The 17,065-nt window shown below is 54.8% G+C and overlaps 1 protein-coding gene across 6 annotated transcripts in view; it reads right to left on the minus strand.

Moving 5' to 3' along the window:
* Positions 1-16,803, minus strand: part of Sh2b3 (SH2B adaptor protein 3) — a 21,967-nt gene extending 5,164 nt beyond the window's left edge. The window contains exons 1-3 of one of the 6 annotated variants that reach the window (XM_021162000.2): positions 15,721-16,036; positions 11,759-11,840; positions 7,834-8,508 (exon numbers count right to left, since the gene is read on the minus strand). In XM_021162000.2, coding sequence (XP_021017659.1) covers positions 7,834-8,481 — 648 coding nt within the window. In that variant the 5' untranslated portion in view covers positions 8,482-8,508; positions 11,759-11,840; positions 15,721-16,036. Of the gene's footprint in view, positions 1-7,833; positions 8,509-8,668; positions 8,918-10,860; positions 11,737-11,758; positions 11,841-15,484; positions 15,566-15,720; positions 16,037-16,738 lie in introns of those variants that run through there. The other 5 variants (XM_029477318.1, XM_021162002.2, XM_029477316.1 and 2 more) reach the window with 5 other exon arrangements.
* Positions 16,804-17,065: the final 262 nt, after the last annotated feature.

Genomic DNA, 17,065 nt, shown 5'->3' on the forward strand with positions numbered 1-17,065 from the left:
TAAATAAAACCTTGCTAATTAGGAATGGAAGGGCATCCCGAGCGACACAGAGACAGGCTGTCTAGAAAAAAAAACCAACTAAAAAAAAAAAAAAAAAAAAAAAAAAAAAAAAACACAGATAACCCTTTGTTCCAAAATAGATTGCAGTCAGATTATAGGGCTACACAGAGACATTTGGGAGCTAACCAGACTATCTGAAGACAAGCCTGGCAGTAGACTGTTAAAGCTATACTCTTCTTCCAGGCTCTCTTCTTTCCCATTGTGGACCTTATCTTAGGCTATCAGAGGAAGTTACAAATTCCAGGCTCCAGGCACCTGACTGCCAGGCCCAGGCTGACTCTGCTGGCCCTCTTTACTCAAGGTAAAGACTTAGTACAAAGGCCTCTTTGGAAGTGCTCTGTCCCAGCACAGCAGCCCTGGTTGAGCACACCGTGACCCTAACTGCATGCTCAGAGGCAGTGGGCACACCAGTCAGTAGCTGTAGCTAGGACATCCTAGCTACAGGGACCAGGACACAGGCTGCCCAACAGAATGCTTCCAAGAGATGGGGTTTGCAGGCTAATCAAAGTGGCTAAGAAGTCTCAGGAAAGATAGTGCATAACTGAGGAGAAAGAGCTAGTAGGACCAAGGAGCAGAAAGACAAGTTCCTGAGCAAGCCCTCAGCATCATGTAAGGCTCTGTGTGTGTGTCAGATGGAAGCCCTGTTAAGAGCCCCAAGTAGGTACACTTCACAGGCATAAGGGAGCCCCAGAACACTGCCTGTCAGGGCGAGATAGATGTTGGGGTCCTCAGAGGAAACCTTTATGGGGTGAGAATCGAGGCTGGAACAGAAGTGACACTGTTGAGCCCTGGAGGCAGGCAGCACTGATGATCAGCTGTGGCAGAGATCTGTGGCCTTATGCCAGGGAGCTCAGATCAGAGGGAAAAGTTCCTTGCCTCATGACAGGACCAAGACCCATGGCATGAGACAGATCAGCAAAACAGACAACACAGGCTAAGATGGAGCTTGGTTGGTAAATTGCCTCACTAGCATAAAGGCCTAATTTAGGCCCCAGCACAAAAAACCAGATATGGCACAGATTTCAGTAGGATCAGAAGTTCAGGTTATCCTTGACTACATCGTGACCTTAAGGTAAAGAGAAACAAGTCATGGCCTACTGAGACCTAAAGTACAAGAGCAGCTGGGGGTGTGGCTCGGTGACAGACTCTGCCCAGCATGCATCATAAGGCCCAAGCTCCAATGAAATGACCAAGAAACAATGGGAACAGAATCCATCCACAGACCAGGAGCAGACCACCCACATGGAACAGACAGACTGCTGAGAGGTGCACGCCTCTCAAGTGAGATCTAAAATTAGTTGTGCAAGTGTGTAAATACGCTAAAGCCAATGTAATTAAAGCAAATGTTATGGTATAGGAGAAAGAGCAGCTGAGTGTGGTGGCGCACACCTTTTGATCCCAGCACTCAGGAGGTAGAGGCAGGTGGATCTGTGTTTGAGGCCAGCCTGGTTTATTTTACAAAGTTCAGTTCTAGGACAATCGGCTCCACAGAAAAACCTCCCTTTAAAAAAAAAATAAAAATGGTCAGGCATACTCATATCCAAAAGGACTGGGCTGGAGAAACAGACAGTTCCATAGTACCCAACTCCACTTCCCACACCGGAGGACCCAACACCCTCTTCTGACCTCTACAGGCACCAGAGCACACGCATGTACAGAAACATAAAACCTTGAGCTGAAATTAAGCTGAGGCAAAATAGTTACCAATTCCAGGCTAAGTTGAGAATACATAGTATATTCAAGATAGCTGATAGTGCTGGTGCCCCTGGGTGCAGGATACAGCAGAGTTGAAAAGTCAGTGCATATAGCCCAATCCTCCCTCAGGCCCCAACAGCTGCAGGCAATGAGGAGATACAAAGGGACAAGTCACAAGGCCACTTGGGTGTGCTTTTGTGGGAATATCACTGTGTTATAATTTTGCAGCTCCTCACAATGTTAAGCATAGATTGAACAAACAACTTACTAAAATACATTGCACAGATGTTCAAAGCATTACTCACTATAACTCTCCAAGTGGAAACAACCTGATTTCCACTTAGTCATAAATTAGGAAAGAAAATAATGGTAAGTCTATACAAGGGACTATTATCTGGCCATTAAAAGGAACAAGATAATAGATGTGACGTGGGAGCCTCCTAAAGGACAGATATACAAAGGCCATCAGCCTGAGTCCTTTTGAAACAAGCTAATGTCCTAGGAGAGGGTGGAGGCCACACCTTTCTGGACTAGTGAACTTATTTATGGTAGTGACATCATCTTCCAGTGGACCCTGGAGTTGGGGAGAGGAGCCAGCCCAATTACTGCCCTCTTAGGAGCTCTACCCAAGGAGACTGATGATGCAGTGCTCAGTGCTGAATTAACTGCACTAGGGAGACAGCCCAAGGGTCTGCACTGGGCACAGGTGATGCTGGGTTAGAACACATCTGTCTGCCATACTGACACTGTGATGCACTGTTCTCTGCATCCAGGGACAGTAAGTGTTGGGGAGTTAGACAATCCTTACCAGTTTTCTAGGTGGTGGCAGCAGTCTCAGGCCATTTGGCCCCTTTCAGATAACTGCCTAGGAACAGGAATTCTCCTGTGCCTGTGTTGGGGTCAGAGTCAGGTGGCTGGTCTCCCCTGCAGGGTCTCTCTTCACTCATCCCAGACTTTTTCACTCACAAAGCAGTGGGCAGGGGTTTCCCCAGCATGGCCATGGAGCTACTAATAGGGGCAGGAAGGCACCTGGGAGACACAGTCCTAGGGCCTGGAGCCTTCCATGCAGGGAGTCTCATTTCTGCCCCTGGGAGTGTGCCAGAGGGCTCTGTTTGCCATAAAGAGAAACAGGTTCACAAGCTCATGTTCTCAGCCCACGAACACAAGCCAAGATATAAGCTCAGACCTGCGCCTTCCCAGTGCCCTTAGCCAGGACCCCAACACTGAACCCACAGCCCTGACTTGGTGACGCTGGCAGACATGCTCTACAGAATGAGCTGAAAGAGGCCTGAGAGTCACCAGCTGCCAGCAGTGTCGGCACAGCTTGAGCGGTGACCACCAGTTTTCAACAGAACCCACTCTGGGAGCAGGACTTGGGCTGCATATAACAGGCCCATTGGGAGCCCTGACACTTCTTTTTCCCTCTCTTCCCCTTCCAGTCCCATAAGCACAGAGCAAGCCCCTTACTTGTTCACAGCTCAGAAAGGCATAGGCATCTGCCTCTGTGGCCTAAGGTGGGTGGGCCTGTCAAGCACGGTGACACCTGAGTGTGGCTTCTGCAGGCCGGGCTTGCTTTACAAACTGGGGGGAGGGGGGCTTAAACACAACCCCAACCCTAATGACCTCTGCCCTGTGCTCACACAAGACCCCATTTCTGCCTCCTCCACCTCTAGGCTGTGTGGCCTTGGACCAGCCTTCTCGTCTGAGAGTTGACTTCATGATAGGCCCTTCAAAGGGGCCGAGTCAACCATAGTGCTTGTCACAGGAACGCGATGAAGTAAAAGGATAGGCACGACACCAGAGACAGCAGCTCAAAAGGCCCAAGGGGAGACCTGCTTTTGAGGGTCAAGTGTCATTCCCATGCCTCAGTGGGGGTGGGGCTATGGGACCACAGAGCCTGGAACCAGGCTTCCTGCCTCTGCGCCACCTCCTCCCCAGCCCAGAGGAAACCGCCAGGCCAGCAGTGGCCAGCCCTTTCTTTCTGCTTCCTCTTTCCCACACAGTGGGGAAGAAGGGAGGCCAGGTCCCTGCATGTCCCAGGCTCCTCAGGCCTCTTGGCCTCCCTATCCTTGTGCCCAGCAAGTACACGGCCCTCCTGCCCATCACCACCCCAGCTTCTTCTGCAACACCTCTCTCAGGCCACAGAGCCACACACAAGGGACCACCTGCAGGCACTAGGATGGCCTGCACCTAGTTCCCTTCCTGCTGCACTCTACACTCAGACCCTCACTCCCAGCACCAGCTGTGAGACCTTTCTCCCTCAGCAGCAACTCCTGCAAGGCCTGACCCAGGCATACTCCAGAGTCACTCCTGTTCCTGACACCACACAAAGCCACAAAGAGTGGTGACACTAGGCCTTCAGGATCACCAAAGGGAGATTAGGCCTGACCTGACCTGCTGCTCCAAGGGGTTATGGGAGGCACCAGGCCTGAAAACCACTCCTGCCAACTGGGCCAAGCAGTAGGGACCAGCAGCCCAAAGCCTCTGGTCCCCTGGGAAGTGCAGAAGCTGGGGCTTCCCTATAGCACCTCAGCTGGGGCATGCATTGAAACAAGGCTGTCTTCAGCCCCAGCATCTACAGCATCCCTGGTCACTGCCCTGGGGAGAACCGCACAGACGCTACTCCTCTGTCAGTCTCAAGATGTTTTACTTAGTTATTTTTTTGAGATGGGCTTATTTTGTATCCTAGGCTAAACTTGGACACACAATCCTCCTGCCTCAGCTTCCAGAGTGCTGGGTTAATGGGGGTGAGGGTGGAAGGGACATCCATTTTACCTAGCCTTATGTCTTCTTTTTCTTTTAACGTTTTTGAGGTAGCAACTTATGTACCCCAGGCTGCTGAAAGTTGAAATGTAGCCAAGGCTAACCTTGAACTGATGCTGTCACTGCCCAGCTGTGGATTTCTCAGGCTGTGCCGCCACACCCAGTTTAGACCTCAGAATTGTCTTCTCTCCAGGGTTTCTTTTGAATAAGGATGAAGGTGTCCACTTCCCCCCCCCCATGTCTCCAGGGTTTCTTTTGAATAAGGATGAAGGTGTCCACTCCCCCCCCCATGTGTCTGGATCACGGTGTTAAGTCCTCAGCGTAGCCTCCACCCAACCCAGGCAGCCAGCTTTCATGGCTCTCCCTTCAAATATGTGTCACAACTCCTACCTTGGGGCCTTTGGCCCCCTGTCCCCTGCTGCCAGTCAGTGGGTTCCCCTTCAGACTCACAAATGACCAAGTGCACCTGCCTATAACCCCAGCTCTCCGGCTGGAGCAGGAAGATTACCTTCAGTTGAAGGCTAACCTGAGCTACATAGTGATCTCTACACCCACCAAGGCTACTGAGGAAGACCCTGGGGTTGGGGGGTAGGGGAGGAAAAGAAAGAGAAGGAAACTTGCAGTTTAGACAGCACTGTTGTCACAAACTAGACACTGGCCAGCAGGACAGATGGTGTCCAGAAGCAGAAGCACAGTCCCTGCCTAACAGGAAAGACAGACAGTCTGTCCAGCTCACAGCCAAGTATCCACAGGCACAGCGTGGTGGCCTGGCCTCAATCCAACTCGGCCTAGATGCCCATGAAGGGTACAAGGACGTTCCAGAAGAAAAGGCAGCGCCCACGAAGCCTGTGGGGGGCTAACATTTCTTAAATAGAATACAGAAAGCCCTGAAATGGGGAGCTTGTCCAGTGTGGTGACTGATGCCTATACTCCAGCCAATCAGGATGCTGAGGCAGGAGAGCCAAGAATTGAAGGCCAACCTCGCTACACAGGGAGATAGTTTCTCAAAAAATTAATAAGGGCTGTCAAGATGGTTCAGCAGCTACCTGAGTTCCATTCCATAAGACCCAGGTGGAAGCAGGGCAGTGGTGGTGCACGCCTTTAATCCCAGCACTCGGGAGGCAGAGGCAGGCGGATTTCTGAGTTCGAGGCCAGCCTGGTCCACAGAGTGAGCTCCAGGACAGCCAGGGCTACACAGAGAAACCCTGCCTCGAAAAAAACAAAAACAAAAAAAGACCCAGGTGAAGGAAGGAGAGCACTGACCTCTGACCTTGGCACACCTTCCATCCCTGCTAAAAGCTAAATTACATCAAGCTCCCATAAAAGGTGGGAGGCTGAGTTGTTAAGAAGGCAGTCCACGCTGTGTGATGTGACATCTGCAATACAGGAACGCCTGCATCCCACACAAGCTTTGGGAAGCCCTTAGAAAAGGCAGTGGAGGGGCTGAGGAGATGGATCAGCTGACAAAGCATGATCCACAAACATGAGGACCCCAGGAACTCAGGGCACTGAGAGGAGACGGGCAAGCAGACTCTCTGGGGCTCACTGGGCAGGCAGGCAGGCTGAGCTGATGAGCTCCAGGTTCAAAGAGCTTGTCCTAAAAAATAAGGTAGAGAGCAAAGGGGGAAACCCCCAAGGTTGTCTCCTGGCCTCCACATACATGCACCCCCAAACACAGACACACAAAGGGAAGGACGGGGCGGGGTGGGGATACAACAGGCTCTTCACAGAGAAGAAATCACAGGTGGCAAGAGAACAGGTGGCACTAAGCTCCTGGGACGAGCACATGCCCACTGGGACTGACCAGGGGCAAGAATGGGTTAGGCTATGGAAGCAGGGATCTCTCTGCCACCACCACTAAGGACACCAGCTGGCACAGCCACTTGGGAAAAGTCATGGTGTCACCAGGAAAATCACTTCTAGGAATATACCCAAGACAAACGAAAGCACATGCCCTACAGAGACCTGTGTGAATGTCACTGTGACATTACTCAAAAAAGTCCCAAGAAAGCCAGGAACAGGAGCGTAAATGCTCATGGTGCCAGTGCTTGGGAGGCCAATGATGCAAGTCCCTATCCATGGGGAAGAAGGCACTGAAGTGGAAACCACCAAACCACCCAGCAACAGGTATCAGTAAAACAGCGGGCAGGTCAGTGCTGGCACTGAAGAGCACACCAAACAAGATGAACTCCCAGCACTGCAGAGAGGGCTTGGCAGTTAGAGCATCTGCTGCCTTGGGAGAGTACCCGAGTTCCATTTCCATCACCCATACCACCGATAACTCCACCTATATCAGGGTACTGGATGGATCCCTTTGGCCACTGAGCTGCACTCACACATGCTCACATATATGCGTACATAACAAATAAACACATAGGGACTGAGGATGTAAGCTGGTGACTAGAGTCCTGCTGACCATGCACAATGCCCCAGGTTCAATACCTAGCACCACAAAAGTTGGCCTGGTGGGACATGCTTATAATCCCAGTAACCAGGAGGTAGAGACATGTTCCAACCTCAGGTCATCCTCTACACAGCTAGTTCAAGAGCAGGCTAGGCAGCATGCTATCTCAAAAACAAAACCATATATCCAACCTGGAGAGAAAAGGCAGAGAGTGGGGAAATGTGTGTGCTTCTGGGTCACTTGGAGGTACACACTGAAACTCAGAGCACCGCCATTTAGCAGTAACTGGCAGGGAAGATGTCTTACAAGGTCTTTGCCACCCTAGCACACCCAACTACCTTTCTGCTGCAACAGTGCCAGCTGCATGCTCCAGGGGCTTACTCCTTCCACAGCTCCCAGCCCCTAATGTGTGCTTAGCACACAGTAGGTAATTATCTGGCCTGTGATCATTGCAAAGCATATGCCTGAATATTACTAGTAGTGCCTCGGGGTTGGGCTCACATCAACTGTTACTCTACAGCCAGGCTGTTACACAAAATGGGACCACAGAGAAAAGATGAAATGACAGCAGGCAGCCAGGCTTCACACATCCACAAAGGAGGGTTGGGTGCCAGCTGCAGGCTGAAGCACTGAGACCCTAGGCCTCACCTGCCAGCAAGAAGCAAAAGAAAAGAAACTGCAGAGTCGGCTATGCCACTCAGCCTTCATGGACTTCCTGAAAGTTCCAATGTCCACGTTAGGTATATCTGGACTTTCAAAGACTTTGAACCAATATGCTCCAACCCATCAACAGCACGAACAGTCCTTGAACTCTCCGGGGTCGCAGACTCACTGTCCTGGAAGAGTCGGGCCCACAGGGTACCTATCAAAGCTGTGGGCACGCTGTAGCACCACACTCTCCAGGTGCTCACCTTGGGCGGATCGAAGAGCTGCAGAAGGTGGCCGTGGCCCGGACCTGGAGACCGAAGCACCAGGCGACCCCGCTGCCAGCGTGCACCGCTGTCCATTGCTGCCTCGTCCGCCAGGCTGTAGCGCAATACCACCTCCTTGAGCGCCTCGGTTGGCGGCTCTCGCAAGCCCCAGGGTAGCAACTTGCGGGCCGGGCCTGGCCTGCTAGCTGCGGTGGTGTCGATGTCATGGGTGTCACTGGTAGCCCCGGGCAGCTCCCCTGCCGAGCGGCGGCGGAAGAGCTGGCGCAGGCCGCGGCGCAGGTGCTGCAGGGCACAGGCAGGCCGCGGGCCCAGGTCCTCGGAGCTGCGTGCCTTGGGCAGCGCGGGGCGGGGTGGAGCAGTGGCGCGGTAGTCGTGACCCAGTGGTCCTGCGAGGCTCTCGCGCACCTCCCGGCAGAAGTGGCGCTGGAAGAGTTCCGCGAACTGCAGCGACACCAGGTCCGCGCGCGGGGGCTGTGGGTGCGCGCGCGCAAACAACCAGTACTGGCGGGCCAGCTCCCGGGCCGCCGCCGCTGCGTGCTGCTCGCAGAAGTCGCTCCAGCCGCGAGGGGATGCTGGAGAGGCGGGTGCGGAGGACGTGCGGGACGGCTGCACGGTGGGCTCGTTCATGGTGGAGAGCGAGGCGGGGCGGCCGGGCTGTAAGATAAGTCAAAAAGCAATGAGCCCAGAGAACATCCCCGCCCAGGCGACCACCCGGGAACACCCAGCACGTGGAAGCCAGCAAGCCAGCGGGCCTGCAGCTCCCACGTGGTGGATACAGTGAGTGGCTAGGCGAGATCTACCAGGGAGGCGCTACCTCTTTCAGGGGGGCTCAGCTCAGCACCACTCAGAGCCATGCTTGGCGTTTTCAAGAATTTTCCATCTAGTCTCTTCAGGCTTCAGTTGACCATATGAAGTGAAATTTCGGATGAAGGGAACTCCCTACTGGGAAGCAGGCTGTTCACAGCATATCCAAGTGAAAACTGACAGGATTGCCAGGGCTGCTTTGTAAAGACTAAATAAAACATAGGCTCTCCACTGCCCATGCTAGGTGCTCTAAAGCAGTACAGCTGCTTCTGTGGGGGACAGTCTGACAAGAGGAATTTTAGACTCATTTCCCACAATTAAAAGGTTTTAATTTAATCCCAGCACTCAGGAGGCAGAGGCAGGCAGATCTCTGAGTTTGAGGCCAGCCTGGTCTACAAAGTGAGTTCCAGGACAGCCAGGACTACCCAGAGAAACCCTGTCTTGGGAAAAAAAAAAAAAAAAAAAAAAAGAGGTTTTAATGTAAACACTTGCTCATAGGCCCAGAGCCCTGGCCACAGTTCCCTGCTGTTGGTGACAACCCCAATCAGCAGGTAAAGCTGGGGATGCAAGGACCCTGATTCGTCCTGTAGTAGGAGTCAGGGACTATCTAACCACCTCTTCCAGGGAGATCCACGCTTGAACCCACCCTCCACCCTGTAGGAACTATTTACCCCACACACAAACCAAGGCTCACGTGTTTCTCCAGCTAGTTTTTACAGGTATGCGACCACATTTGTTAAGGGAACACCTAATTGTGAACAAGAAAAGCCTGGAGGGCAGACCCATGCTGAAATGAAGACTGTGAAGGCAGATTTGGGGTTGGGGGAATAACTGAAGCAGAGGAGTATTACTTATCTCTAGAAAGCATGGTTAGAGCATGGGCTCTGAAGCCCACAATCAGCAGTTAAGTCATCCTGAGTGACCTCCCATGGTTCTCCACCTCAGTTTCCATGCCGGAGGAACTAACTCACCCTGCCCACTTCCAAGTGCTACAAAGAAAGACTCAATTATGAATGGCTTCAAATCTGGGAACGTTCAATGTGACTGGCTACTGTCCTCACAGAGAAAATGTTGGGAGTGTGGGGACACCCACACAGAAGATAAAAAGCAGTCTGTAGTGACCAGACTCTACACAGGGATGTAAACACCTCTAAGCTTGATGGAGAACTCCGGGAGACACACGTGCAAGTCAGTCAGGATGTCTGTCGTGTCTGGTCAGGATAAGCATTGAGCAACCTGTGTACAAGACCCACCTCCATCTACTCAGGCACTCCCCAAAATACCCTGAGGGCCTACTGTGCACCATGCACTGCAGTGGGCCCAGGGGATACACGGTGAACAGGTAAGATCTTTAAAATCTTAGCTAGTGCGGTGGTGGCCTGTGCCTGTGATCCCAGGACTGGAAAGATCAAAAGTTCAAGATCATCCTTGGCTACAAAGAGTTCAAGGCCACCCTGGGCTGTGTGAGACCTGTCAAACAAACAAGCCTTGTCCCCCAACCCAGAGCTCAATGCAAAGAGGACCAGGCACTGGCCATGTGGCACCTCAGTTTCCCACTCATTAAATATTTGTCAGGAGCTAGAAGTGGACTCTCTCTGCTGCTCCTGCCCTACAAGTCACTTTTCCCTCCGTGGTCTGTGCTCTGTAAGACCCAAAACAGACAAAGGGTGACCAGCACCTGACAGGGCACTTCAACTCTAATGCAAAGGCCTGTCAACTCACTGGGAGGCACTCTGCACCCTGTCAGTACTTTGCATACCATGCCACAAACCTATAAGGTTCATAGCACATAGTAGGTCCTTGGCACACAGCAGCAAAAGCCAGGAGTAAGAATGAAATAGACTAAACCTAACCAGGCCCATCTCATTCTGTCCCCCTCCCCATGGAGAGCACCTACTCCCTGGGAGATTCCCAGCCTTGGTCAGTGCCATATCGCCATATACCAGGCCTTGGCAAGGGAGAGCCAGGCGCAGCCTTCATAGCTTGGCTGACCCACAGCTGAGTGCACACATAGCTCCAGCCCCATTGCAGACTTCGAGGGCCACTGGGTCGTCTTCTTGCATCACTCATCACCCCATAAGAGGAGCACAGTCCTCAAGTGCTGTGAGGATTTGTCAGTGGCCATCTCCATCAGACCCAGAGCACACCTGCTCTCCTGCCACAGCAGGGCCTCCAAGACACATACAAAAACTTAAGTCTTACCATGTAGCCCAAACTGGACTTGGGTACCCCGTCCTCCTGCAGGCCTGGCATGAATAAGGAATATTTTTTCTCTTTAGGATGACCTCCTTCTGCCTCCAACTCCTGAGTGCTGGGTTTACAGGCATGTACTAAGTTTCTATGGTGCTAGGAATGGACCCCAGATCTTCCCACATGCTAAGGAAAGCATCCCTCCCAACTAAGCCTCGCCAGTCTAAGAACAACCGCCTGTGTACAGTGCCTAATGACCAACACCATCCACTAGCCACCATCTCGCCTAGCCTACCTTCTGGGCACCCTGTGCTCCGTCCACACGTCCCCCTTCACCTGGAACATGTGCCTAGTCACTCTGTATGCCAGGCCTGGCTGTGTGCTCACTCTAATGGCCCTCACGTGGCACCCACCACTCCTGCAAAGTTCAGGCATCACAGAACCCCTATGGTGTGGGAATGAAACCACAGGGTACCAGGAACAGCACTCACAGAGGCACTCCGAAGTGCCCAGATGCACCCCTAGGAACTAACTTGCTCCCTACACCCTACAGAGCTTACAGCCCAGAGCCAGCAATGTGAAGGACTGCTTCAGCCCTGTTCACAGCCCAAACCCACCACCTGTTTAGAAACAGTTGCAACCTACCAACAAAGCACATGCAGGCCCATTAAAATGGCTCCCAGAATGGGAAGTAGTTGGGTGTCCAGTCCTTAAGGCCAAGTCAAAGATAGGGAAACGAGGCATGGGAGGTGGGCTTACTCAAGGCCCGACCACCATCTAGAGGGGATGGATCCTAGCCAGCCTGCTCACAAGCACCAGCTCCTATCAGCCACAGTGCCCTATCCATCTTCACCTTTCTGAGGTGCACCTGCCACCCCCAAGGCACACTCAGACCAAGTACCTCAGATACCTTGGCAACAGGGCAAGGCAGTCTGGCACTCCAGTTTCAGGTCACATGCCAGCCACTCCAACCTGGGACTCTAGGAACACCCCTGGAAGGAAGAGAGCACCCTTAAGACCTACCCCAGGAACCTTAGGGACTGCCTCCATCCAACTCTGCCCAGGGGCAGCAGGGCAGGCAGGCAGGCTTTGATAACCCCTGTGGCACTAAGAGCTGTGGTAGGTTGGCATAGGCTGGAGAAGAGAGTGGCTGTGCAGTTTGTCGCTGACACTTAACACAGTGGAGGCGAGTCAAGCCACCCAGCAAGGCCCAAGCCTCAAGAGGGACCTAATTCTGGGTGAGGCAGCAGTGTGGGGAGCAGGACTATGGAACACAGGGCATCCCCGGGTGAGGTGGCCCCGGGCTGGATGGCCAGGGAAGCCAGGCAGCATAAAGCTGGTCCCCTCCAGTGACTGACAACACTTTCCACGTGCTAGGGGATAAAGCACAGCTGCTGAGCTTGCAATAACCCAGGGTCAGAGCAGAGAAGCCCTGAAGAAGGAAGGAAGGAAGGAAGGAAGGAAGGAAGGAAGGAAGGAAGGAAGGAAGGAAGGAAGGAAGGAGCGAGCCCTAGGAACTTCACATTCAGCTTATGATAGACTCTGTGTCAGTGTGACTACAGGCACAGCTCTCCTCACCCACAGAAGGTACACTCTCATCTGCCCACCTGGGTTTAGCCTCAGGGGCTTCTCCTAATCCCCCCCCCCCGTAGGAGCCACAGTGACAAAAAGAGCTGGGCCCTGGGTAGCTTGTTCCCCAAACCCCAAGTAATGCATGGCAAACATGCAGAGCAGCTAGCTCCCCGTAGTTAGCAAGGTGGGCAGCATCCCTGAACACCCCCATCGCCCCATTCGGCTTGCCACAGGCAACCTGGACAGGCAGTGCCAGAATAGGGAGTATCAGCTAGCTTCCTCTGCCCTCCCTCCCAGGTGCACCACCACCACACGCACACACCCTGACATTCCAGACAGCCATCACTCTAAGTAGGCTCCAGGAGGTGGGGTAAGCAGGGGAACAGCCCCCAAGATTGGTGCACCCTCACAAAACCAGACAGGGCTTCCTTTATGGGCCCCAGGGTTGACAGTGGCAGAAGTGATGGCAGCTGTACCTCACTGCCAGGGAAAGCCTTGCCCGCCTTCTTCAGAACTGCCCGGGCCTTGAGGAAGACAACAATGACAGCCTCCGCCCTTATGTGCCCCTCCCCACCAATGAGTCCTAGGGACTCTGGAGATGCCACCAGTGTGTGTCTGAAAGGCAAGCCTACCTCCTGCGTCTAGAAGCGACATTGAGCCCCCACTCCCAAGTCTGGCCCCACCACCCCCCCCAACCCCCCTGTCAGCTGCAGTGAGTCAGCCCCACAAGCAGGGCACAGACTTCCTCCCTCCAGGCCTCCCTGGAGACCAAGCTGCACCCCCCCCCCCAGCAGCTAGGGGGGGGCACATCCGGACAGGCCCCAAGGGGCTCCAGGACTGGCTCACAAGGAAGCCAGGGGGCTGGCCCCCCTGCCGACCCTTGACAGGGTTGTGTGGGAGGAAAAATCTTTCAGCCATCTGCTCAGCTGCTGGGTTTCCGGCTGGCCAGGGCGGGGCAGGCCATCAGATCCCTTAGGGACTTGTCTCTTGTCCCAATGAGAATGGTACTGGGCTGGAGAGCTCAATGCAGGAGGTGGGGCCGGGGGCGTCACTGAGATCCCTAGATCACTGACCAAGAGACACAGGTTGTCCAAATCATGGGGCACAAGCAGGTGGTGTCTAAGTGCCCAAGGGCATGCAACCAGGCCTGAGGTATACCCGGTCCCTGAGGGACCTCAAGCCCCTGGAAGCTGGAAGCTGGGGTGCAAGGCTCCTGGGTCCAACTAGGTATGACTCAGCTAGTGACCCCCACTGAGTCATTTCCCCTAAGCAGTGTGCCAGCCTCAGTTTCCTCGGGGAGGGTGGGTGGCCAGGAACAGGCCTGGCAGGAAGGAGCAGCCCCTCCAGACACTCCAGATGGAAGCTGCTTCCTGCCCTGCCCTCCCCTGCCCAACCAGAGATGCTCAACACCCAAGGGGCCCTGGGGACCGTTTTCCCAGGAAACCTAGCAATTAAGGGCCAGCCACTCCTGGATTAATAGCAATAGCTTAAATTTATTGAGCACTAACATGCCAACACTGCATGCCTCTCCCTGACTCTGTCCTTCAACACCTACACTTCAGACTTCCAAGAACACCTGTAACTCTGAGACAGCACAACCCAAGCCTAAGACCTCAGAGTCAGGCCAGTTACTGCCTACCTGCTTCAAATGTCTTCTTGTTGGGCTCCTACATAGTACACAACCACCTAGAGAGGTACGAGACTTGGCTGACACTGGGCAGGTTCCTAGAGATGTCAGGTAACTTGCCCAGGGCCTCACCCCTGAAGCTAGCAGAGTCTGGATTAGTCTCCACATAAGTACTGCTCCAGGGAGAAATGGGGACTTGAAAGGAAAGACCTCTCGTTTTAACATTACTATCTGTCCCATCTCTGTGTGCCAGCAGTTAAAACCCTTCCCGCTCTTGATGACTTTTTCATCGCCTCACAGAAGTACCCACCCAAAGAGTCACAGCAATGGGACATTCAGAAGCTGACGAGCCTCACAAGGTGGGCTGGACCCCGGAAACCTGATCTGGAAAGGGTGTGATACAGGCCCAGGCAGCCAGAAGGGGCTCCCAAGTACCTTCAGCTCTATCCCAGAAGTGGGAGAAACCAGATGGTGACCCAACTAGCCTAGACAGCCTGAGGCACACAAGCTGACGGTACAGCCCAGCTACTCAAAGGAAAGAACTGTCACTTCTCTAAGAACATTTTGAACGGTGAGGACCAGGCACTGGGTGACATTTGGTGCCAGAGAGTCAGGAAGGAAGAGGAGCAGCAAATGACCTCAACAAAACAGATAACACCCTTGTCATGACTGCCTGCTCTCCTGATCAAGCCATCCTGTGCTCTGGTGGCTCTCACAAGTTAGGTGTCAACTGAGGGAACCCAGGCCAGGAAGGGGTTTGTCATCTGACCCTGCCCAGGGTCCTTCAGAGTTCCCTGCCCACAGACTTGGGAAACCCCAGAGCAGCTATGCTCAGGAGAGAGCTGAGGACGGTCCCAGGGCGAGGGTCAATAAAAGTGGACAGTCTGAAAACCAACGGTCTGTAACTGAGCCCTTCTCCCAGCTGGCGCAGGTGCCTTCCACACAGCGTTCATTAAAACTCCACCTCATTGTAACTGCACCACAAATCTCTTCTTACTCACTGAACAGCGGGGAAACGGAGGTCGCGACCCTCATCTTGGAGAGCAGAGGAGGAAGAACACAAGTTCTGTCTCTAGGACCCTCGGTTTCCTCTCTTGCCACTGCCCAGCCCTTGAGATCCCCAAACCAAAGCTGCTGTCGCCGCTGCGGGCCAGCCCCTTCCCAGCTGACCACCCATTGGGACTGCACAAGTTCCAGAATGTATTCACCCCTCCCTGCTCAGATGGAGTTTCCTCCCAGAGGGGGTCTGGGGGGACAAGGTTCAGAAAGTGTCCTAAAAGCATAAAACTCTTATAAACCTCAACTTCCCCCAGCGGGCCCTGGACTGTCATGGCCTGTCCCACCCCCTTCCCCCATCTCTGGTTGATCACCGGGACACTAGTGACACACGTGTCCCCCCTCCTCCCCCACCCTCACCGCCAGCCCACACACACACACCCCCGGCAGGGGCCCAAGCACGCTGTGTGCCGGGACAGCTCTCGGTTCCTCCCGCGGCGCCCCGCCAGGCTCCTCTCCCGAGGCCCCAGCTGAAAGCACTGACCTCCGCGCCCACATCACTGCGGTCTGGGATTGGGGAAGAGAAACAGAATGAGGAAACGCCAGAAAACAGAAGCGGGACCCAGGGACGGCCGCCCGGCCCAGTTCCTCCAACACGCTCGGCGCGCCGCGCTTACCGCGCAAGCTGCGGGTCGGGGCCCGGCCGGCCCATGGCGTCGCACGGCCTCTCGGCGCTCAGGCAGGAAACCCCGGCTCGGAAAACGGCCAGCGCCTCATTTCCGCCGCCAGCTCCTGACAGCAGCCGGGGGACGCGGCCCCGGGCCGTCCCCGGGACGCTGCTGCTGCTGCTGCTGCTGCTGCCGCCGCCGCTGTGGACCCCGTGTGGCCCGTGACAGTCTGGGCTGGAGAGCGGCCAGGCGGAGGCGACGGCCCGAGCCCATGCCGCCCCACGCCGTTATGTAAAGAGGAACCAGCCACCAGCCGCGCGCGGCGGCGGAGGGCGGCCTAGAGGCGTGGCCACAGCGAGCCACGCCCCGGGGCCGCCTGCGGAGGTCGGGGGCGGAGCCTATCCCGGTCCCACCCTCCCCTCACGCCTCCGCCTGCTGCCCGGTGGGAGGTAGCATAGCGGTAAGCTCCGCCCCCAAAAGGCGCGCTCTCTGCCCCCAAGTTGCGTCGCGCCCCCTAAAGAAGGGAAATAAAATAAAATAATCTCGAAGGGGAGGAGCGTGCTCGGTCCCGCCCCTCTCGCGCTGGCCAGTCACCGCGTGCCTCGGCAAGGCGGGGCCCCTAGAAGGGGTGGGGCGGGGCTAGGCGCGCGATGGGCGTGGCCGCCCCGACCTTCGGGACCTCCTGGGGGCGCGCCCCTGCGGACTCCCTCCAAGCCCAATCTTATCTGAGCTTGCCGGGCCGGGTCTAGCAACTGCGACCGCGGTTTTCATCACCTCCCGGGGAAGGGGCCAGCCCCACCCTGGCCCCACTATCCATGACTCCGCCGAGGCAAGACGGCGCCATCCATTCATGGTCCGCTCCCCTCCTAGGGTCCTCGGAGTCCCGGAACGGGCCGAGTAGGCTGTTCTCTACCTGGCCGCCCGGCCGCATTCTCTAACTTGATGAAACTTTCTCCAAGAGCTCCTCCGCATCCCAGGCAGCCGAGCCCTTTGAACGTCCACGCCTGCGCGCCCCTTAGCCCTTTACCTTTTCTCTATCGCCACATAGGCTAACAGTGGGCTGCCCCTGTTCTGAAGTGGAGTCACTGCACGCCAGTCTTCCCCGCGACTCTACGGAGGGAGGGGAAAGAGGAATGCCTGTCCCCTCCCCCTCCCCCAACAGGAAGCAGGCCGCCCACGCCCCCAGCTTGGAGGGGCCACTGCAAGCCTTCCCAGACGACAGGCTCCCACGAGCCGCTGGCTCCCTGGAGCCTTCCTCTTGCTGCGTAGGACTAAATATTTGACCCCCTCCAACTCAGTTTTTTCATCTATGAAATGGAAATAACACGTGTCCCCAGCCCACTCAGGGACTGGA

The sequence above is a fragment of the Mus caroli genome, chromosome 5 (genome assembly GCF_900094665.2).
Source record: "Mus caroli chromosome 5, CAROLI_EIJ_v1.1, whole genome shotgun sequence".
Classification (NCBI taxonomy): domain Eukaryota; kingdom Metazoa; phylum Chordata; class Mammalia; order Rodentia; family Muridae; genus Mus; species Mus caroli.